At 38.1% G+C, this 23,356-nt stretch overlaps 2 protein-coding genes across 2 annotated transcripts in view; one reads left to right on the top strand and one right to left on the bottom strand.

Annotated features, from left to right (window-relative positions):
- Positions 1-23,356, bottom strand: part of LOC110884160 (putative disease resistance protein RGA3) — a 78,058-nt gene that overhangs the window by 39,881 nt on the left and 14,821 nt on the right. The gene's annotated exons all lie outside the window — the stretch shown is intronic.
- Positions 16,551-18,434, top strand: LOC110934084. Its single transcript, XM_022177278.1, has one exon. The coding sequence runs from the start codon at positions 16,551-16,553 to the stop codon at positions 18,432-18,434; it is 1,884 nt and encodes a 627-aa protein (XP_022032970.1).

Here is a 23,356-nt window from a genome sequence, read left to right as displayed (position 1 = left end):
TCGTCAGTCTATCTACTATGACCCATATGGTATCATTTCCCTTTCTCGTCTTTGGCAACTTGGTGATGAAATCCATTGTCACCATTTCCCATTTCCACGTGGGAATTTCAGGTTGTTGAAGCAAACCTGACGGCTTCTGATGCTCAGCTTTGACTTGCGCACAAGTCAAACATTTAGCTACATGTTCTGCTACGGACATTTTCAAGCCAATCCACCAGTAGTTTGCCTTTAGATCCTGGTACATCTTATCAGCTCCAGGATGAACGGAATATTTGGAGCTGTGGGCTTCCTGGAGGATAACATCCCAAAGTCCTCCATAAACTGGAACCCATATTCGCCCATTCAGTCTAAGCATTCCATCTTTGTCATAGGATAACTGCTCCTCAGTTACTCCTAGCTTTTCTTTAGGATAATTAGCTTCCAACACAGCTTCCTTCTATGCAGCTAACACCCTTTCGTTCAAATTATTCCTTATTTCTATGCGCTTGGCATTGATCCTTATCGGCTTCACTCTTTCTTTTCTGCTTAAGGCGTCAGCAACTACATTTGCCTTGCCTGGATGGTATCTTATCTCACAGTCGTAATCATTTAGAGTTTCCATCCATCGTCTTTGTCGCATGTTCAATTCCTTCTGATTGAACAAATGTTGAAGGCTCTTATGATCCGAATAGATTACACACTTGGTTCCATACAAGTAGTGCCTCCACAGTTTCAATGCAAATACAACGGCACCCAATTCCAAGTCGTGGGTGGTGTAGTTCTTCTCGTGCACCTTTAGCTGTCGTGAGGCGTAGGCAATGACCTTGCCTCTCTGCATGAGTACACAGCCCATACCAGTGTGTGACGCATCACAATATACCACGAATTCTTCTATACCATCAGGCAATGTTAACACTGGTGCATTGCTTAACTTTTTCTTCAAAATATCAAAGGATTCCTGCTGCTTAGAGCCCCAATCAAACTTAATCTTCTTACGAGTCAACGAAGTTAGGGGCGCAACAATCCTTGAAAAATTCTCGATGAATCGCCGGTAGTATCCTGCTAATCCTAGGAAACTGTGAATCTCAGTAGGAGTCTTTGGCTCCTGCCAATTCATAACTGCTTCTACCTTAGCGGGATCTACTTGGATACCACGCTCACTTACCACATGTCCAAGGAACTGGACTTCTCGAAGCCAAAATTCGCACTTTGAAAATTTGGCATAGAGTTTCTCATGTTGCAGAAGTTTGAGAATACAACGAAGGTGTTTCTCGTGGTCAGCTTGGTTCTTCGAGTAAATAAGGATGTCGTCAATAAAGACGATGACGAATTTATCTAGATAAGGCTTGCAGACGCGATTCATGATATCCATGAATGCGGCTGGTGCGTTAGTGAGCCCAAACGGCATCACTAGGAACTCATAATGTCCATAACGAGTCCTAAACGCTGTCTTGTGCACATCTTCATCCTTGACCTTCAACTGGTGATAGCCTGACCTTAAGTCGATCTTCGAAAAGTAGCTTGCCCCTTGCAATTGATCGAACAGATCGTCGATCCTGGGCAACGGATATCTATTCTTGATAGTGACTTTGTTAAGCTCACGGTAATCGATGCACAGACGCATCGATCCATCCTTCTTTTTAACAAACAAGATTGGCGCTCCCCAAGGAGACGAGCTAGGTCTAATAAAACCCTTAGCTAACAGATCATCTAACTTCGTCCTTAACTCCTTCATCTCCGTTGGTGCCAACCTGTATGGTGCTCTTGCTACTGGCGCCGCACCCGGAATGATGTCAATTCGAAATTCCACTTGCCTATCTGGTGGTAAACCAGGTAGTTCTTCAGGGAATACTTCAGGGTATTCTGAGATGACAGGGATGTCTTCAATCTTTGGCTTTGGCTCATCAATAGTAACTTGTGCCATATAAATGACACAACCCTTCTGCAGGCATCTGGATGCCTTGAGCATGGACACTTGCTCAGGCAATCCATGCTGGGTATCTCCTTGGATAGTGAGTGACTCACCAGACGGAGTTTTAACTACCACTTGCTTTCTGTTGCACACAATCTGGGCTTGGTTACGCGATAACCAATCCATACCTATCACTATATCGAATCCGGCTAGCTTAAAGGGAAGCAAGGATAATGGGAAAGAATGATTCCTAATGGATATAACACATCCATCTAAAACAGTTGAGGCGGTTTCTATGGTTCCATCAGCTAATTCCACCTCATACTTCACATTTAAGGCTTTTACAGGCAATTTTAACAACTTACAGAACTTATCATCTACAAATGACTTATCAGCTCCTGAATCAAACAGTACTCTAGCAAAAACATCATTTACAAGAAAAGTACCTGTAATAACGTTGTCATTTTGAACTGCTTCCTTAACGTCCATCTTGAAGACTCTTGCATTGGTCTTCTTTCCATCATCGGCTTTCTTAGCGTTCTTTGGGCAATTAGACTTGATGTGCCCTTTCTTGTTGCAACCGTAACATGTTGCATCCTTCAGACCTTTACACTTCAAAGTCGTATGATCCGTAGATTTGCAGATTCCACAGAACCTCATGTGGGACTGCGATTTCGATTCTAAGCGACACTTCCCAAAATGGTTTTTCTTACAGGTCTTGCACTTGGGCTTATCCCCTGATGGTTGCCAATCTCTCTTAAATCCCGACCCTTTCCTGTGGTCGTTATTCCCTCGGTGTCTTTTCTCCGATCTCCGTGAGGTATCGTCCTCACGCTTCCTCTTATTCTCCTCCGAGTTCTTAAGAGCTCTCAACCTGACTACGTCCTGGGTGAGAGAGAGAGACAGATCAGTAGCTGATCTGAACGTTGTAGGCCTCGATGCCTTAACACTTGCCTTTATCTCAGGTGCCAAACCCCCAATAAAACGGGTAATCCTTTTTGGCTCTGGGGTTACCAAATATGGAACCAATCGAGATAGAGTGTTGAAAGTGGTGAGGTATGCCTGGCAGTCAAGATTCTTCATCACCAAGGATACGAAATCTGACTCGATCCTTTCAACTTCATGCTGTGGGCAAAAATTCTCCTTAATAAGGGCTACGAACTGTTCCCATGACATACTGTAAAGTGTGGCCTGCCTGGCAGCTTGTAAGAGAGATTTCCACCACGCCAGTGCGTCCCCCTTGAATGATTGGGATACGTACTTCACTACATCCCGATCAGCACACCCGCTGATATCTACAACTGTATCCATTTCGTCTAACCAGGTCATGCAAGCGACCGCTCCCTTCTCCCCACTAAAGTCTCTGGGTTTACATGAGACGAAGTATTTATACGTACAGGACTTACTGTGCGATTCATGTTTCTGCTCGATCTCCTTTTTCGGAATGCTGCTGTGGTTGGAGGAGTGATTATCCTCATCATTCTTCTTTGGCTCATCTTTCTTAGATATATCTTTCTTAGAGGGCGGTTTGCTATGAGCCTCCGAATGATTCTTGGATTTGGAATGTGGTACGGTTCGGGTCCTACTTCGGGTCCCGCTTGATTCCCTAAATTGCCTTTCAATGGCCCTGGCAACAGCATTTTCCACCAGTGCTTGTAGTTCCGCACCAGTTACATGAATCTTAGTGTTAACTGGGTTTTCCGCAGATTGACTGTTTGTTTCTTCAGACTTAGCCATGTAGCTTTATGAGCTATATAAAAGTAAGGACAAGGTCTATTTAGAAACCTAACAGTATTATCGTTCTTGACGATTTATTAACCATGGTAATAAGAGCCATATTAGTTAATTTAGTTAATTCCATTTAGGACTTTTTATTAGCAACTTTATCCTAGAATGAAATATATATATTGGCACAATAGGCCTAGTCACTTGGACAAATTTCTAAATTTTGAATTTAGATTTTTATAGGATTAGAATTTGTATAATTAAACAAATAAATCCTTTGCTTGGCAGGGAGGCTATAAACCACAGCTGCCTTTTTGTTTTATATGACATTAGTTATAACTCGTAGGCATCAAGTCATAATCAGATATATATACAATATAATTTTTGGATACTTTATTAAAAGAGTGACATGTGTGATTTTGCGGATCACGCTTGTCAAGAATGTTATCATGTTTACAGATGTTAACAGAGATTTGAATCTTTTAAATAGGATCTACCATATTGGCCAGGAATATTAACGTCATTTAATATGACATTCCAGCTAGGTTTTACCTTTTTAAGATTCTTATTATTAATTATGGTAAGTAAAAATAGAAATCACTATTTTTCATTTATTTGTATATTATATTCATGCATATAAATTAAAAATGAAAACTTAAAGTAACCATTTTAAATAAAATTAACTAGTACGAGTTTGCCCTAAACGGGACTTTTGCACAAACAACATGCCCACGCAGGAGCTAAATAAACAACAAACAAACAATCAAACAAACAAACAAACCCACGCAGGGGTCAAACAGAAGCAAGCATACCCACGCAGGGGTAGAACAGGAAGGAAATATACCCACACAGGGGTAGAGTACAGGAATAAATGTCCTCGCAGGGAATGATTAAATAAGCTAACAAACAAAGGATTTAATAATCCTTCTTGCTTTTCCCCTTGATCAAATCCACCATCTTCTTAAACATTCCGCGGTTATGTCGGCGATCTTCCCGCAATTCATGCCGCAATTCACGTCGCACATCATTTATCCCTTGAAGGATTTCTTGAACTTGCGGAGGCGACATCATCGGTGCCTGCGGTGGTAGTGGATACTGCGGTGGCTGAGGAGGCTGCGGCTGCTGGTATCCATGCGAGGGGTAACCATAAGTCGATTGCCCCGTAGCCCAAGTACCTCCAAAAGGACCTTCCGGTGGGAGAGAGCTGTAGTTCGAAGCTATCCAGTAGGGATCTCCTGTATAGTCATAACCTGGAGGGTAAATCTGCTCGAAGGGGTTGAACGGTGCCGAGCTAGCATGTGCAGGGTTGGGGTTTCCGAAATCCTGCGATGGCAGTGGCGCGATTGGCGCAGAAGTTACTTCTGAGACGGGCTGCGAAGATTCTCCCATCTCTGGCTCCCCACGAAGAGGCGAGTATCGGCTGCTACCAGAATGCGGAGGGGTGCCGATGCGTATTCCCCCTCGTGTAGACATCCGTGCGTTCCTTCCTCTTCGCCTCTGAGGCGGAGGACGCAAAACCGGAGGTGGTGGCGGCGGCGGAGTGACCACGTCGCGCCAGAAATCCTCAGAGGGATTCTGCTGCTGCTGAGGCTGCTGCTGAAGCTGCTGCTGGGAGTGCAAGGGAGAGTTATGGTAGGACTGGTGCATGGGAGAGTTATGATAACTAGGGGTATACACCCAGTCATGCTGCTTGAATCTCTCCTCATAACTGTCGGGACCATTGTAAGGTGATCCCACAAACGGTGACCCATCAGAAATCTCGATGGGGTGGTTCGGTGTTCCGGACGGTGGCATGGAAGGATCGGTATCATCATCGACATCCATCTCGTTGCCACCCGGAAAGTGGTCTTCAGGTCCAAGTGGGTTATAACCCATTGGTTCTCCCAAGTAATCATCAGGGTTGTACAGGCCCTGATAGACAGGTACTGGGTAATCAAAAGGTGATTGGTGGAGAGGAATGAAGGATTGATGGGAGTTGTGGGGCTCATTTTCTGAATGAGGCCCAAAGGAGTGTGGAATGCAAGGTGAGGTACTCAGTGAGGCTGAGTGCCTGGCGGGTTCAGCGAAAGACCTCCAAAGGTTTCGGGCATCTGCGTTATGGGATCCTGAAGGGGTTCGCCTATGCGAAGGACCGGCTTCATGATCATGCGAGGTTGCGAATGCTCCTTGTCCCCTTCCTCTTCCTCTTACACGCGGCGTCATTTTGAACCTGTCAAAAATCAAACAAGTGGCACAACAAAATATATAAGACAAAGTTAAAAAAAAATAAAAATAAATTTTTGAATATTTCCTAAGTTCTTTGTCTAGACTCGAAAATCGAGGAATGTGCAATTGTGTAACTGAGATTAAACACAGAAGGCTAGTGTTTAATTCACTCAACGTTGGCTCTGATACCAACCTGTCACACCCCCAATTTCCACGTGTCACCGGTGGGCCCGGTGGGGAGTATAGTGACGTAGTTGGCATCATCATAGACAAACAACACAATATATAAATGCACAGCGGAAGCAAAGATAGATTCATTTCAACTTTAATAAAATGTAATAATAAATATCACTGATAGTTGAAACGGATCCACAGGCGGATCAAAATAAAATAAGATATTGTTCAACAGTTTATTGTCATCCAAGTTTGCGAGACTTATTGTGGACGCTCTAGAAGACAGCCAGCCTATTTCGTGTAGTACCTGCACTTAACCTTTTGGAAAATTACGTCAGTTTACACTGGTAAATACAAATTAACTGACTCGTTTTGAAAAGATTGAAAATTGATTTAAATGCTCATGGCATAAAAATATTTTTTTATAACTTGGGATAATTATACAATATAATCTTGTAAGGGATTTACATGTTACTCCGCGTTCAGTAGCCCGATCCGTAGACCGGGTTAAAGATTAATAGACACACCACAATATTAGAGTTATTCACTGACGGGTGTACGCCTACACCCCGTGCTCAGGTCGTGGCCATCTCGTAAGATGATGCCAAGGATATCCGGGACATGGCTATCTTGTATAATTTGGGTATGCTAAATACATTCTGGATTTTGAGACAAAAATGATACTGTTTGACCCGTGTCGGTCAATTTATGCAAACTAGTTACATAAACCGAACCGAACGCTAAAAGAGCGTTACGGGTAACCATAAGGATCATATGCAAGTTCCCTGAGATAATATGCTTTAAATATGTCATAATATCAGTAAGATAACTTCTATTTTGCCCCATACGGAATTAAACTCAATTTGCGCCTCATAAGGGCATTTTGGTCATTTAAAAGATTATAAAAGGGTTAAATTGGAAATCTGAGTTACAGGTCTGATTTATACAGTAAAAATACTTAACTTGACATATTATAACAGTAGGGTATGACCCATATATGAAACTTATCATTTAAAATCGAACTATGCACCTTAGGGGTATTTTGGTAATTTCACAAGGGCTTAAACGGTCAAAACTGGAAATCTGAGTTCAAAAACTTATACTTACTGTTATTATATAAAAATATGCTAAATACATCAGTAGGTATAATCCTTATACGTTTAATATGGTTATAGTACATACTATGCGTTAAAAACGCTTAAAAAGGCGATTTAGAGCCGTTTCCGGGTTTTCAAAAGAAGGCTGAGGTTTTTATATTTCCAGAATGCTCAAAATAACTTATTTAACAAATAAAATCTGTAGAAAAAGGTTTGGGGTCAAAAAGATTTATAAAACTCATTTTATGGCCAAAAAGGTCAAAACCGGGGTTAACCGAATTAAACTTAGAGACCTATGATACGATCAGCCAAAAATTAAATAAAAATCTTCAAAAATCCCAAACTATTATATAACATCAGTTGGTAAAAAGTTTGGTATCAAAAAGTGGGCTTAAATAGGCTATATACTATTTACGCCGTTTATTCAACACAAAGCTCTAGATTTACGATATCGGACATAAGTCTAAATCTGGACCTCCAACTGATATCAAGTTTTCGGTGCAAGTTTATAAATCAGTAATAAAGGTTTCTACTCTTTCACTTTTCCAAAAATCATGTTTTATAGTCAAAAGGGCAAAATAGTCATATTTAAGCATAAACCGGTAACATGCATATGAATCGGACAAGAGTTGCATCAAGTCTTAAAATCTCAGAGAGTTACACATATATAAAAATGGTTCAAAATAAGCTCTAAGGCAGATCTCAAACATTCATGCACGGATCCGAATCGAGAGTCAAAGAAAAAGTCATTTTGTAAGACTTTCGGTTCCAATCCGTGTTTATACTAAAAATTGTCGAGTTGATCATGATAAAACATATTCTTACACTCATTATAAAGTTATTTTGATGATCAAACTGATTGCATGTAATCTACATTACTATTTATGATAAATTTTGCATAAACGCATTCTGTTGACTTTTTAAGAACAACTTTGACTCGACAATAATCATGCTTAGAGTGGGAATCAGAAAATACCCTTTTGAGGGTTTGTTTCCCACATAAATACCAACTTGTAGGTACTTTCAATTTGAGAAATGACTGAGCCATTTTCGTTTAATCAAAAAGTCAAACTATAGTTACGACGGATTGACTTTCGGCTAATAATCTAAGCTAGAACGAATTAGAGAAGGTTATGAATGCTTACAAGAGTCCTAATGAAGCTTAAAGATCACTATGAAGCAGCCTTGTCGACCAGAAAAGCTCCAGGAGTTGCCTTGTGAATTTTGAGAGCTCAAGTGTTCTTGGTTACTAACTCAAGACCTCAATTGTGGTGATTTTGATCTGCTTATAAGGTGATTCAGGTGTTGTGAGATGGTCACAAGTGTCTTAGCATGCATGTAATTCGATTGGTGCATTTGGGAGGTGATAAAAAGCTGTAACCAACTCAAATTTCGATCAACTGGCAGCTGTCCTTAAGTTTCTGTCGCTGGGCAGGTCACGCGGCCCGCTTAAGGGTGCCCAGGCGGGCCGCCTGGGACTTGCAGATCCACAAAACTTGTTTAAATGTTGCAGTTTGGTCCCTGCTCTTTAGTTACGAGGTTTTGGCCATTTATCTTGACCCTTAGACCCTCAAACTTGATTTTTAAGGACCTTGGGACATTTACCAACATGGTAAAGTCCTCGGTTAACTTTGCGCTCACCCGAAAAGTCATGAAATTCGACGTTGACGCTTTTAACCCCTCAAGTACGGTTTTGGTCATAACTTTCTCATACGATAACGAAACTTCATGAAATTTTTACCACATATTCTAGTGAGTATATTTTATCATTACAAAGCTTCGGGGCTGCCAAAAGATAAATCAGAGGTATAAATTCAACATGTTGACACTTTTAGTCCCTGTAGTTTGTAATTCCTCACTTTCGTGCATTTCCCGCTTCGTATGATCCATGATCTATACGTTTAGGGTTATAAACACCATGGAGGGTTATTGTAGAGTCTATTTATCTAATGTTGACACTTCGGACCCTTATATTCCATAGTTTCACTTTTTGTCAACTTTAGTCCCTCTAAAGTATATTTTCACATATTCAAAGCCCTTGACACGTGTCAATGCATTATTGGACGTAATTTTTCGAGGTGTTACAGCAGTAAAGCACTACAAGCTCAGAGAAGTGGCTCATTGTGAATAAATAAATAAAACATGTTTTGGAAAATAATGATTTCTGTGTGAAATCAACTGATTGTAAATTATGGGATGTAATCCCTAAAAACTTTGTGTAATATATTAAACGAGCATTTTACGGTGAAAAGATCCTGTAATAAAAGACTTCCGCTGTCACATAAATCAGACACCACGGGGATTTCTGTCCCGCGGCTCCTGGAACGGGTCAAACCGGGCCGGGGGCCGTGACAGTTGAAGCATACCCTGCTATTGGCTTTCTTCCTGCAATCTTCTTCCTTGTGACCTGATATTTTTCAGAAATTGCAGTATATGGGGCATTTTCCAGAATGCTTTCTTTTGCAATACTTGCAATAAGGTGCAGACATAGAACCTACATTCCTACGGTTGTAATTCCTAGAACGGAATTCTTGAGTAAGCTTTTGGGATAAGTTTCTCCTCTGATCTTCTTCCCTAGTACGGATTAGCTCGTCTGTCAAGGTATTGGCTAGTTCTACAGCTTCTTCTATGGTTTGAGGTCTAGCTGCCTTGACCACATGCCTAATCTCCCCAATTAATTCCCAGATGTAACGGGAGATTAATACTGGTTCAGGTGACGCAAGGTTTGGTACTATCCTAGCATATTCAAAGAATGTGGTAGTGTAACCTTTACTGTCTACCCCGGTCATTCTAAGATTCAGAAACTTATTTGCTATCTGTTCTTTTTCATTGGGAGGGCAGAACTTCCTTTCCACCATGTTCTTAAATTCCTCCCATTCCATGTTATAAACCCTATCACTTCCTCTTGATTGGAGGATAGTGTTCCACCATTCTAGAGCTGCATTCTTAAATAGATTTGAAGCAAACATGATTTTATCTTCCTCCGCACACTTGCTTATTTTCAGACCTGCCTCAGTTTTCTCTATCCAGCGTAAAGCTGCAATGGGTCCTTCATTGCCCGAGAATTCTATAGGTTTGCAGGACCAGAATTCTTTGTAAGAACAACCATGTGGCATGGTTCTTCTTCTCTTGGGAATGGGCGCTTGAAGTGTGAGTTCATTGTTCACGCTGTGTTCTGGTTCATTTGATCGCTTACTGCTATGCTTACTTTTATTATTCGCTTCTTGAACCGTTTGAATAATTAATGGCATTGCATCTATAATTCCCTGTGCCACAATATGTTGAACAGCACTATTATCCATTTGGTTTCCGTTGTTATTGTTGTTCGGATTCTCGTTAACCACGTTATTGTTACTCTGGTTATCGTTATTCAGATTATCTTGATTTCCCTCGTCGGCCATCTGAATTTTACACATTTACCAAATATTAATATCACAAATAATATTTGAATATAGCCAATCACATGACACACACTTTTTGGTCAAAAGCGTCGAGCATTGCGACTTTTACTCTATTCATATAGTATGCATCATTACACACCAGTACAAAAATTAAAATTACAATACCGACTGAAATGTAAAGCTACAATACTAATAGTATGCATCCGTAGTTGTTTTTTTTTTCATACACACATATATTATTATTATATTATTATCATATTATATTATTTCTATCGTTCTGCCATCACATTCACTGATATGGATTCATCCAGAAATCCATATTGCGCTCGTCGTACTTCCAGACGAGGCGCTCTCCCACCTGTCGCATTCTTTCACTACTTTCTAAAATTTCCTCCCCAAAAGTCCTAAGTTCTTGGACATTTTCTGCACTCATTGGGGGTGCAGGTTCTAGGACTGGGTTTGGAATCTGAGGTTCGGGTTCCTGGTACGGGGCCTGGTAAGGGTATGGATTTTCTAAGATTTCCCTAATGTATGCATCGTTAATATTGTAGGGATCTTGAGGATCTAACCCTGGGTAGGCTCCTAGATTGGCTATCGGCACATTTTCCTGAATCGGGTTTTGTTGCACATAGTCCCTAACATCGTTCCACCAAAGGTCGTAATTGTTTGGGTCCAGGGGATTTGGTCCAGGTACCCTAGGTATCTCTTCTGGGTTGAAATTATGCATTTCTGGTTGATTTTCAGGGTTTTCCACTTCCATGGGTTGGTCAGGATTTGGTAATTGTGGTTGGGGTGCTAGCATTTGTTCCAGGTTTGGGTCAGCTGCAGTGGTTGCTAAAATGTGGATATTGGCTATACCCCTATTGAGCATATCCTGGGTATAGGCATCAGTTTCTCTTTTGGCTGCGGCTAACACTCGCTGATCCTGTAACTTTTTCATACGTTTCCTACGCTCATGTGCTCCCCTACTGAACCATCCCCTCTTTTTCTAAGGAAATGGCTCTTCAGACTGAGCCTTAAACACAAAGATTCCTTCTTCCGTATCAGCAGAGTACCCTGAGAGGGCAGGCTGAGAAGATGAGGTACCTTCGCTCCTAGGCGAACCAGACAATTGACGATACGCGTCAGAGGGTCCTTGGTCACTCATACTGTAAACTAACAGATAGTCAGATAACACTTAACAAGAAAATACAATTATGCACGTATTTCCGTAATTTATTTCCTAACAATTTGAATTTTGATGTCAGCGGAACACTTCTGTGGCTGAATCAGTGGCATAGCTCTGATACCACCTTCTGTCACAACCCTCGATCCCTATTTCCGGGAACGGGCGGCCGCGAACCAGTTGCGGTGGTATCACGTTATTAACTTATTTGGCAGCGGAAATTTTCATCAGGACCGTAGTTAAGAAATATTAAATCAGAGTAAACCACCATATTTTATAATATTAAACACATGGGTAAAACCCAAGTTTTCATTACAAACTGAATTACAGGGATATATCCCACTTTATTGAAATAAACGCTTTCTTTTTATTTAGGTAACTTTTATAGCCACTTTTCCAAGCCTTCAGTGCTGTCCAGCTGGCTTCTAATTGGCTTTCACATTGTGTTACCTGAAACGCGTTTTAAAAAGGTTTTGTCAGTGGAAAATACTGGTGAGTGAATCTCAGTTTAATCAAGATTTATTAATTTAATTTAAACAGTATTGAGGGCGATTACAATGTTTATATCTACCCAATTACTCATTCAGTAGTGTCAAGTCTGACTAGAGGGTCATATTACGCATTGGCTAACTCTTTGTCCAATGGTAACGTTACTCAAATTTTGTATGCAAAACCCCAACATACCGGCAGTAATTGTAGAATTACAAAGACCCCATCACTGCTAAATTGCATTGTAAAAAGGTTAAGGTTTTGTAAAAACTGTTAACAAAAAGGAGATTACTCACATTGCTATTTTAGGGTTTTCAGTAGTGATTTCCTGGGAATAATCTATAATTTACACAAATGCACGTGTGTTAGTATAATAACCCATTTTAACATTAGTAATACCCTCCCCGAGACGGCATTCCAACGACTACGTCGGGCAGAACCACGACAGCCGTTATGGAACCCTAGATCAATCGGGCAGAGTATCTAATACGTATCCAGGGGTTATAATACTTACAACGGAGCAGAACCTCGCTATTTAGGGGGTATAATGCCCGGGTATATTGTATACTACTCAGAAATTTAGTAAGAAAGAAAAGAAATGAGCGAACAGACTAAAGGCCCGTTGCCTTCTATTTATAAGGCTGAAAACGGAGGTTCTCGCGGACCGCGTGAAGGTAAGGCAGGGCCTTACGCGGCCCGCGTCAATGTGGGTCAACGACGTAGCTTGGCCCGGTCACCACTAGGCTTGACACGGTGTTGACACGTGTCAGCTCAGGGTCGCGCCACAATCTAGGTTGCTCGCGGCCCGCGTGAACTTAGACGGGGTCTTTCGCTGCCCGCATGAACTAAAGGAAATTAAAAGATTCTGGTTAACCTTAAGGCGGCCCGCGTTAGAGGTTGGGGTGGGCTTATGCGGCCCGCCTCAACTTAATTTTTATTGTTTTCAATTGATTTTATATACTATACTCTATTTTGGGGCTCGGTTTTCACATACGAGGTGCATATAAAGACATATTGAGATATTTTAAGATATATTAGGGTGTTGAAAAATTTATGAGGGTGTCGGTTTACATTAGGGTTGTTATAAATTTGTCATTGCAAATCTGAGAAACCAAGTTAAAGCTTCGTGAAGAATCTTGTAAAAGTTTATAAAAATGGAAGAAATTAGAAGAAAACAGTTGTTAGTGAGTTATACACTCACTTAGATAGTAGTTTTGACAAGCTCCAAAGAAATGCTCAAAGTTAGATTTTGAGAGAAAAGTCTAGAGTGTGAAGGATGGAAATGAAGGAAGTGGGTTGGTATTTATAGACTGCGGAACGAGTTTGGGATGAGACGGATTAAGGACGAAAGGGGCGTATGGGACAAGAGGGTCCTCTCGTGCGATAGGGACCAGTCCCTTATGTTTGAAATTTCAATTCGCGTATTTTGTCAGTTTTAAGTGTGTTAAACATGTAAGCGCAATGTATAAGTGTAATGCATAAATAAATGAATGTATAAATGAATTTTGCATGTATAATAAGTATGAATTTGCGTATAAATTGTATCAAGTATGCATATATCACGAATGTTTAACAAGCATTTACGCATTGTGGATAACACAAGTGTATAAAAGATCGAGTTTTCACTATGATTCAAGCCTCGGATTACAACGTTTGAAATGAAATACGATTACAAAGGGAATACAAGTTTCCATAAATGGAAGTTACGAACAAACATGCTAAATAAGGAAAGTTACAAAAGCGAGGTGTTACAAGTGGAGGAGCAACTTTTAGACCTTTTGGACGACGATTGTTCCACTAAAGGTACTCAATCACATTTTGGGGAGTTTTTTCGCAACTTCTCAACAATGCATAAATTTAAAGGTGGCTTCTTTCCTTCCGAATACAAGGCCATCGCACACATCAACAAGTCGGAGTCCGTTTCGCCACTTTTTTGGTTGTTCTTTAGGTTTTTGTAGTGGTCGTTGATGTCACACCCCAACCGATGGCGGAAACATCGGGATGAGACATACAAACTGTTCAAAGACATCATAACACTAAATGTGACAATATAATTAAATTTAATTTATTAAAATTTCAAAGTTTCATACATTGTCATAAAGGAAATAACAAACATTAAACAAAGTTTATTTCATAGGTGGGTTTCTAGGCCATCCTATTTATTTCTTCAGATCTTGATTCCTCATCCTGCAGTATGCATTTAAAATAAAGTCAACAAAACATGTTGGCGAGTATACAAGTTTGAATATAGTATAATATGATTAAAATAGTTTAACATGATCAAATCCACGTGACTACATGATTTCATATTAACAGTTATACTCGTAACGATGAATTTATGTGTTCAAACCAAAGTTTAACGCAATTAACATAGCCTAACCCTAGAAGGGTGGTAACATGAGTAACATAGAATAAACCTAACAATACCCATAATATTATGGGAGGGGCATTACAACCTACAGCGCTGCCATTGTTAGGGGAGGCTTGCAAAGTTAATGAACACACAATCATAAATGTTTAACATTAGCATAACATGATTAACATGAGTCAAATAGATTCACATGAAATGTGGATTGACAGTGCAAAAATGTTTAACATAGTGTTTTTGATATAGAAAATGCATACAGCACCCAAAAATGTGATAAAATGGAAAATGGGTCATGTATATTCACCTTAGGTTGCGTTGCGTATTTCTTGGAATAATATTAAGAATCAGGGATTTCCCAAGAGAATGTGCACAAGAGAATTACCCTATTAATTTTGGAGGATTTTGTTAAATATTTGGAAATTTAGAGATTATTTAATAACTAGGCATTTATAAAAATAAAATTAACATTTCTAAAATAACAATCATATATCTCATATTTTGCATTTAATGAGATATATATGACCATTTAAATAAGTAAATATAATAATACTGATTTGTATATAATATTAAGATAATATTTCTGATTTTACCAACATATTATAAATGTTATTTACTAAAATAAATAATAATTCTGATATATAGATATAAATATTATAGATTAATAATTTTGATTTAAAATAATAAATCTGATTATATAAAATAATGAATCTAATTATTATATATATATATATGTAAAGTGATAATTCTGATTAAATAAAAATAATAATTCTGCTTTTTAAAATATAAATTCTGATTTAAAATAATAGAATATAAATTCTGTTTTATTAAAATAATAATTCTGATTTTAATAGTAATTAAATAATATATATAAAATAATAATTCTGATTTAAAAATAGAAATTCTGATTTGTTAATAATTCTGATTTTATATATATATATATATATATATATATATATATATATATATATAATGTAAGTATCTATAGAAAACCCACTTTAATTTAGAAAACCCGGAAAACTCAAAGCTCCCGATGTTTTTTTTTTCTTAAAAAAAATTACACATGTTATATACATGTTTTTAAAGGTGTTGGGCAAAAAAAAATCAAAAAAGCGTCGAGTAGATATTTTTAAAAAAAATAAACAATTTTTGGTGTAACACATGTTACAAATATGTCAGATGAATGTAACATGTGTTACACCAAAACTTGTTTATTTTTTTTTAAATATCTACTTGGCGCTTTTTTTATTTTTATTTTTTTTGCCCAAAACCCTTAAAAACATGTATATAACATGTGTAAATTTTTTCAAGAAAAAAACCATCGGGAGCTTTGAGTTTCCCGGGTTTTCTAAATTAAAGTGGGTTTTCTATACATCCTCCCCCTATATATATATATATATATATATATATATATATATATATATATATATAAGAATGATAATTCTGATTTAAAAATAAAAATTCTGATTTAAAATAATAAATCTGATTATAATCATTATTCTGAATTATTTCAGTAATAATATAATGTTACGTTGTTATAGTCAAAGGGGGTATTATGTCAATAGTGGAAGTTGTAATAAGGAAATAAGTTGAAGGGGGTAGTTGTAATTCTGTAATAGTTGAAGGTGTTATTGTTGTAAAGTCGTTAGGTCGTTAGTCTGTATATGAGTCAGTTTGTAACAGTTAGAGATCATCGATGAAATGAATTAGCTTTTTCCCTCTCTAAAGTTCTGTCTTCTTCTTTTATCGTAACATTGGTATCAGAGCTGTTCGATTCTCTGGACGCTCTTGAAATCAAAGCCCTAATTCATCAAATTCAGTAGTTGAGTCGATCATTCAGTTCGTCTGTCCGTTCAATTCACCGAAATTGATCATTCTTTCGATCAATTTCAATTCAATTTCACTTCAAATCGTTGAAATTGATCATTCTTTCGATCAATTTCCCTTCGAATTCTTCAATTTGTTCTTCGTTTTCGTGTTTTGTACTCAAATTGGGAAACTAGGGTTACAATCGTTTATGCCGACGAGACATCAAGGAATGGAGAAATTACAAGAGTTAATCAGAGATAATGCACAGGCCATTCAAGTTCAGAGAGCGATAGCTGAGGAGAATTCGGGAAATATCCAGAGTTTACAAGGTCAAATGGCGGTGTTGTGTTCACAATTGACAGAGTTGAAAGAAATGCTGAATAATAGAGGAATGGATCGAGATAGAAATGGGGATTCCAGATTTGTTCGATTGGGACGATTAGATTTTCCTAAATTCAATGGTGAGGATGTCGAAGGCTGGATATACAAATGTAAACATTTCTTTACAATTGATAAGACACCAGAGGCACACAAGGTACAAATTGCTGTAATCAATTTAGAAGGTGCTGCATTACAATGGCACCAATTGCATGTTAATAGTCAAAACCGAGTGGTGGAAGAGATGAATTGGGCAGATTACGAAAGATCCATAACCAATAGATTTTCAACACGGTTATCTGAAGAACCGATGGAAGACCTAAAGAATTTGCAACAAACAAGTACTTTACAAGAATATTGTGAAGCTTTCGATGCTTTGCTTTATAGAGTCGTATTGTGTGAAGAATATGCTGCTGGTTTGTTCATAGCAGGATTAAAGCCTGAGATCAGATGTTTGGTGAAAATTTTCAAACCAAAGACAGTTCGAGACGCAATTGCCATGGCCAAACAACAAGAAGTCGTTTATTCTACCTTGTTTGGGCCAAAAGAAGTCAAGAAATGGTCTGGTTCCACTACAAGTACTATGTCTTCCACTAGTACGTCATTCAAAGGTAGCAATCAGCCTTTAACAACTTCAAATAGTTCATTCAAGGCTACTAATACTAATGCCTTAGCATTACTACCCACACCTGTAAATAAAACAGCCAAACCTATTAGAAAGATACCAACAAAAGAAGCACAAGAAAAGTTAGCCAAGGGGGAGTGTTTTTGGTGCCCCGAGAAGTATACATCTACCCACAATTGCAAGTTTAAGCAACTGTATTCTCTCCATATTGAGGCAGATGATGAAGGGTGTGAGGCAACGGATATGATTAATATACAAGATCTGTCAATGGAGCCACAAATTTCACTGAATGCTTTAATGGGAGTACCTTCTTTTAATACTATGAAAGTGATTGGTTGCATAGGTACAAGACAGTTGCAGATCTTAATTGATTCTGGGTCAACACACAATTTTTTAGATTCTGAATTGGCTGCCAAGCTGCGATGCCCTATGAAAGAGGTAACCTCAATGCCTGTTATAGTTGCTGATGGTAATAATCTTCCATGTACTCGTTTATGTCAAGATTTCCAATGGGTAATGCAAGGGGTGTGGTATAAATCTGATGTTCTTTTGCTGCCCTTAAAAAACTATGACATGGTTCTTGGTATTCAGTGGTTACAAACTTTAAATAATATCATTTGGAATTTTAAGACTCTCACAATGAAGTTTAAGATTGGATCCCAAACTTTTGAATTAAAAGGGGCTAAACAGTTTCAATCCAGTTTGAGCTTGTGCTCTATGGAAATGATGGTTAAACAATTAAAAGCAAATGGAAGTCAGGCTCAGATGTGTAGCATCCAGTTAGATGGAGCATTTCAACACCAAGCCAAGGTAATAGAAGGGCATGAGTCTGAACAAATGAATGCCCTTTTAACTGAGTTTGATGATGTTTTTCAAGAACCCAAAAGTTTACCTCCAAAGAGGTCTTGCGACCATAAAATTCAATTGATTAATGAGAGTGCGGTGATCAATCAAAGAGCCTATAGATACCCTATAGGCCAAAAAGACGTGATTGAGAAAATGGTTCAAGAAATGAAAGATCTAGGCTTTATTCGAGATAGTGTCAGCTCATTTGCTTCCCCTGTGGTTCTTGTTAAAAAAAAAAGATGGATCATGGAGGTTATGCGTTGATTATAGGAAGTTAAACGAGAATACAGTAAAAAACATATTTCCAATTCCTTTGATTGAGGAATTATTAGAAGAACTGGGTGGTGCTGAGGTTTTTTCTAAGTTGGATCTCAGAAGTGGTTATCACCAGATCAGGATGCATGTTGATGATATTCACAAAACTGCATTTCGTACTCATCAGGGTTTATTTGAGTTTCTGGTCCTTCCTTTTGGGTTGACTAATGCTCCTGCGACATTCCAAGGCTTAATGAACTCTATTTTTCAAAAGTTATTAAGGAAAACAGTTCTTGTTTTCTTTGATGACATTTTAGTGTATAGCCAAAATATGCAACAACATTTGACTGATCTGAGAGAAGTTTTGCAGCTATTTAGAGATCATAATCTGTTAGCCAAGAAATCAAAATGCAGTTTTGCAGGCACTAAAGTTGAGTACTTGGGTCATGTCATATCCAAGCAAGGAGTAGCCACTGATCCGTCTAAAATCAGTGCCATAAGAGATTGGCCCACTCCTATGACAGTCAAGCAATTGAGGGGTTTTTTGGGATTAACAGGTTATTATAGGAGGTTTATTTCTTCCTATGGGGCTATAGCCAAACCTTTGACCACATTGTTGCAGAAAGATGCTTTTAAATGGTCAGAGATTGCACAAACAGCTTTTGATAGACTTAAACTGGCCCTGATTCAAGCTCCTGTCTTGGCTCTTCCAAATTGGTCTAAGGAGTTCGTGGTAGAAACAGATGCATCATCAAAGGGACTGGGAGCTGTCTTAATGCAAGATCAGCATCCAATTGCTTTTGTAAGTAAGGCCCTTTCAGTTAAGCAAACTACCTTATCAGTTTATGAGAAAGAGTTGTTAGCAATTCTAATGGCCGTGAAACATTGGCATCAATATTTGATTCTAAAGCATTTTACAATCAGAACCGATCAGAAAAGTTTAAAGCACTTGCTGGAACAAAAAATCACGACTCCTTTACAACACACATGGCTAAGTAAATTGATGGGTTATGACTATGATATAGTCTATAAAAAAGGTGTTGATAATGGTGCCGCGGATGCTTTATCCAGAGTACATGGGGCTGCCTTGTTTCAAATGTCCTTGTCTTCTTATCAACCATTGTTATTACAAAAGATTGTTGATGCCCTACTCAATGATCAAGAGGCACAAGATTTAATTTTGAAACTGCAAAATGGTCTTGGTGGGGATAAATACTCTTGGGATGGTCAAATTCTTAGAAGAAAAAATAAATTGTGGATTCCAAAGGTTCCTGCCCTTAGACATGATCTTCTGGTGTTATGTCATTCTTCTGCCCAAGGTGGACATTCAGGCATCTATGCTACTCTTCAAAGGTTGAAGGAAATATTCTATTGGAAAGGAGCTTCCAAAGATGTTAAATCCTTTGTCAAGAATTGTGATATTTGTTTAAGGGCAAAATATGAGACTGTTGCAACTCCTGGTCTCTTAAATCCCCTGCCTGTTCCTCAGTCCATTTTTTCTGATGTTTCGATGGACTTTATTGGTGGTCTGCCAATGTCTCAGGGTTTTGATACTATTTTGGTTGTGGTGGATAGGTTGACAAAATATGGTCATTTCATCTCCTTAAAACACCCTTATTCAGCTACTAAAGTGGCGCAGGTGATGCTGGATTATGTGTTTAAGATCCATGGCTGTCCCCAAACAATTGTTTCTGATAGGGATGCATTATTTTTGAGCAACTTTTGGAAAGAATTTTTAAGATTGCAGGGAATTACTCAGGCTTTGTCCACAGCTTATCATCCTCAATCGGATGGATAAACTGAAGTTTTAAATAGATGCCTTGAAACATATTTGAGGTGTATGACCATGTATGCCCCTTCTTAGTGGCACAAGTGGCTGTCTTTAGCACAATGGTGGTACAATACATCATGGCACTCAGCCATTTATATGTCTCCTTTTAAAGCATTGTTTGGAGTAGACCCACCTATTCACTTTCCACATGTTCCTGCTGCTACTAATGTTGCTGCCGTGGAAGATCTCTTACAAGAAAGAGACACCATGCTCTCAAAAGTCAAAGACTCATTAGATAAAGCTCGAAACCGCATGAAACAATTTGCTGACAATCACAGGAGTGAAAGGTCATTTACAGCAGGTGATTGGGTGTATCTCAAATTGCATCCTTATGTGCAGACTTCTCTTCGCACTCACAAATACTCTAAATTGTCTCCAAAATATTATGGTCCCTTCTTAATTCTGGAGAAAATTGGAGCTGCAGCCTATAAATTGGATTTACCTGCTGGATCATTGATTCATCATACATTTCACGTTTCCTTATTGAAACGTGCTGCCGGGCCTCCTGCTCAAATCATTGATCTACCCACTGCTGCAGTTCAGGAATTGCAACCTATGAAGATCATTGATCGGAAGATAGCTAAACAAGGCAATCGAGCTATTGTTAAATTCTTAGTACAGTGGCAAGACCACCCTCTCCATGATGCAACTTGGATGAATTCAGCTGACTTTATGCTGCAGTTTCCTTATTTTCCTGTAGATTCTTGAGGTCAAGAATCTCTATATGGGGAAAGTATTGTTACGTTGTTATAGTCAAAGGGGGTATTATGTCAATAGTGGAAGTTGTAATAAGGAAATAAGTTGAAGGGGGTAGTTGTAATTCTGTAATAGTTGAAGGTGTTATTGTTGTAAAGTCGTTAGGTCGTTAGTCTGTATATGAGTCAGTTTGTAACAGTTAGAGATCATCGATGAAATGAATTAGCTTTTTCCCTCTCTAAAGTTCTGTCTTCTTCTTTTATCGTAACATATAATATGATTAATTTAAATAAATCTGATTATTATAAAATGTCAATTCTGAATTTATAAAATAAATCTGAAAATAAATAATAATTCAGATTGTTTAAGTAATAATTCTGAAAACAAATCCGATAATAATTCTGATAATTATAATAATAATCTTATTATATCTTATTAGTAATATAATATTCCTGATAATAATATTAATTATAATAATAATACTAATAAATAATATTAATAATATTAACATTAATATTAATCATTATATTACAGTAACAAATAATAATACACAAAAAAATATCGAAATCAGAAAAAAAAAGTAAAGTCGGGAGAAGGAGAAGGTACCGGACAAGGTGGTCACCGGCGAAGATGGTGGTGCGGTGGTTCGACGGCGGCAGCAGCCGGTGGTTCCCGGTGGTGGCCGGAGGTGGTCCGGCGAGAAGTAAAATTCCGGTGGTTTCAGTTCGGTTACGGTTTGCGGTTTGGTTTGGTTTCGGGAATCAATTGCGAAGGAACAAACGAAGAAAGGTGGGGTCGGTTTTTATAGAAGATGCGACCGTCGGTTACAGAGTAATGAAAAGTCAGGTCCGATCATGTGCTAATCGGAGAAGACGAGCAGGTTCTGGGCGGTTTCTTTTGATTCAAATTCAGCGTATTTAATGTTATGTTAAATAGAATTAAATTCGGATATGTTGGATGTGGCATTCCCGACCGAGTGGTTAGTAAGTTGCTTGTTATATGCGAGGTCACGATTTCGATTCTGGTTCCACGCGCGGTTCAACCATTTTTTTTATTAACAGTTATTCTGAATTAACTGGGTTAGTCACTAACTGAGTTACTGCCCTTTAATAAAATTAACCCGGTTAGCTGAATTAACTGGGTTTTCACTAACGGAGTTAGTTTAATTAACCAAAATACTCAAAATCATAAAAAAACAGTTTTTTTTATTTATTTATTTAATTTTAATTATTAATTTATTTATTTAAAATATTGATAAAATAATATAAAAATCATTTTAACCCAAATTTTGATATTTTCACCGAATTAACGTATAAATTCCCAATTTTTGTACGGTTTAGGGTAATCTCTTGGCAACGATGAATTTAAGAGCTGAGATTAAGATGCAATTTCACTGTTTTTACGTGTTTAACATAGTTTCAACATGCTTTCAATTGTTTCGACAATACATAGCATTTAAACACAAATATGCATAAAATCATGCATTTTCATTATGATTTCAAGTCTCGAGTACAATTTGGGAATAAAACCAAATACCACAAAGGTACAACTTACAAAAATAGAAAGTACAAGTAGACTTGACAAAAATGGAAAGATTGAAAATACGAGATGTCACAGTTGAAGGCGGTCATGACGGTATTTATTTCACGCTACTTTGACGAGAGACTATCATTTATTGGATAGTAATCTCGTCCCAAGGTTTTGTGATATAGGTCATTTATTCGGTTCCAAAAATCGTCACTATGTTGGTTGGTACCTATTAAAAACAATATATATTATAAGTATAAGAAATATTTTCTTACAATAAATAAAAACCAAATTATACCGAAAACCGAATTCTTTGAAATTGAAAGCCAAGCTTTCGTCAACACCAACTCTTCGTCATCCGTTTACATATATACGCGACGATCCTCTATTGCTTTTTCCTTCTTGGCCTCGGTTTTCTTTTTATGGTTTCGTTTTTTGATTCGGGTGGTTTAAGTTGAGTTTCCAATACGGATTCGGGTGTAGGGGGCGTTTGGGATAGAGGGGTGAGCGGTTGTTGTTGAGCTTGCATTTGATGTGGAAACATAAAAGGTAGGTTTGCAAGTAGATATCCATATGCCATTATGCTCGGATCGAAGTTGCGGACCGGTTGAGACCCTTGAGGCGAAGTGGTGTTCCATACTTAACCCACACCATAAGGCTTGTTTGGATGGAAGTTGCGGTTGTGTGGATGCATTATTTTTTTATAAAAAGTTGAGAGGTTTTATAAAAATGAAGGATGAAATATAGTTGGGTAGAAGAAAGTGAGCTGAAAAATTGTGAAAAGTTTTATATAGGTGGGTTAAATTATTTTTTTAATTGAATTTTTCTTTTCTTTTTAAATTGTTTTGTTGGGGTCCAACGGCTATAAGCCACCTCA

This window comes from Helianthus annuus, chromosome 1, assembly GCF_002127325.2.
Source record: "Helianthus annuus cultivar XRQ/B chromosome 1, HanXRQr2.0-SUNRISE, whole genome shotgun sequence".
Lineage (NCBI taxonomy): Eukaryota > Viridiplantae > Streptophyta > Magnoliopsida > Asterales > Asteraceae > Helianthus > Helianthus annuus.
The sequence above is the reverse complement of the archived record's forward strand: the minus strand, read 5'-3'. Positions and strand labels throughout refer to the sequence as shown.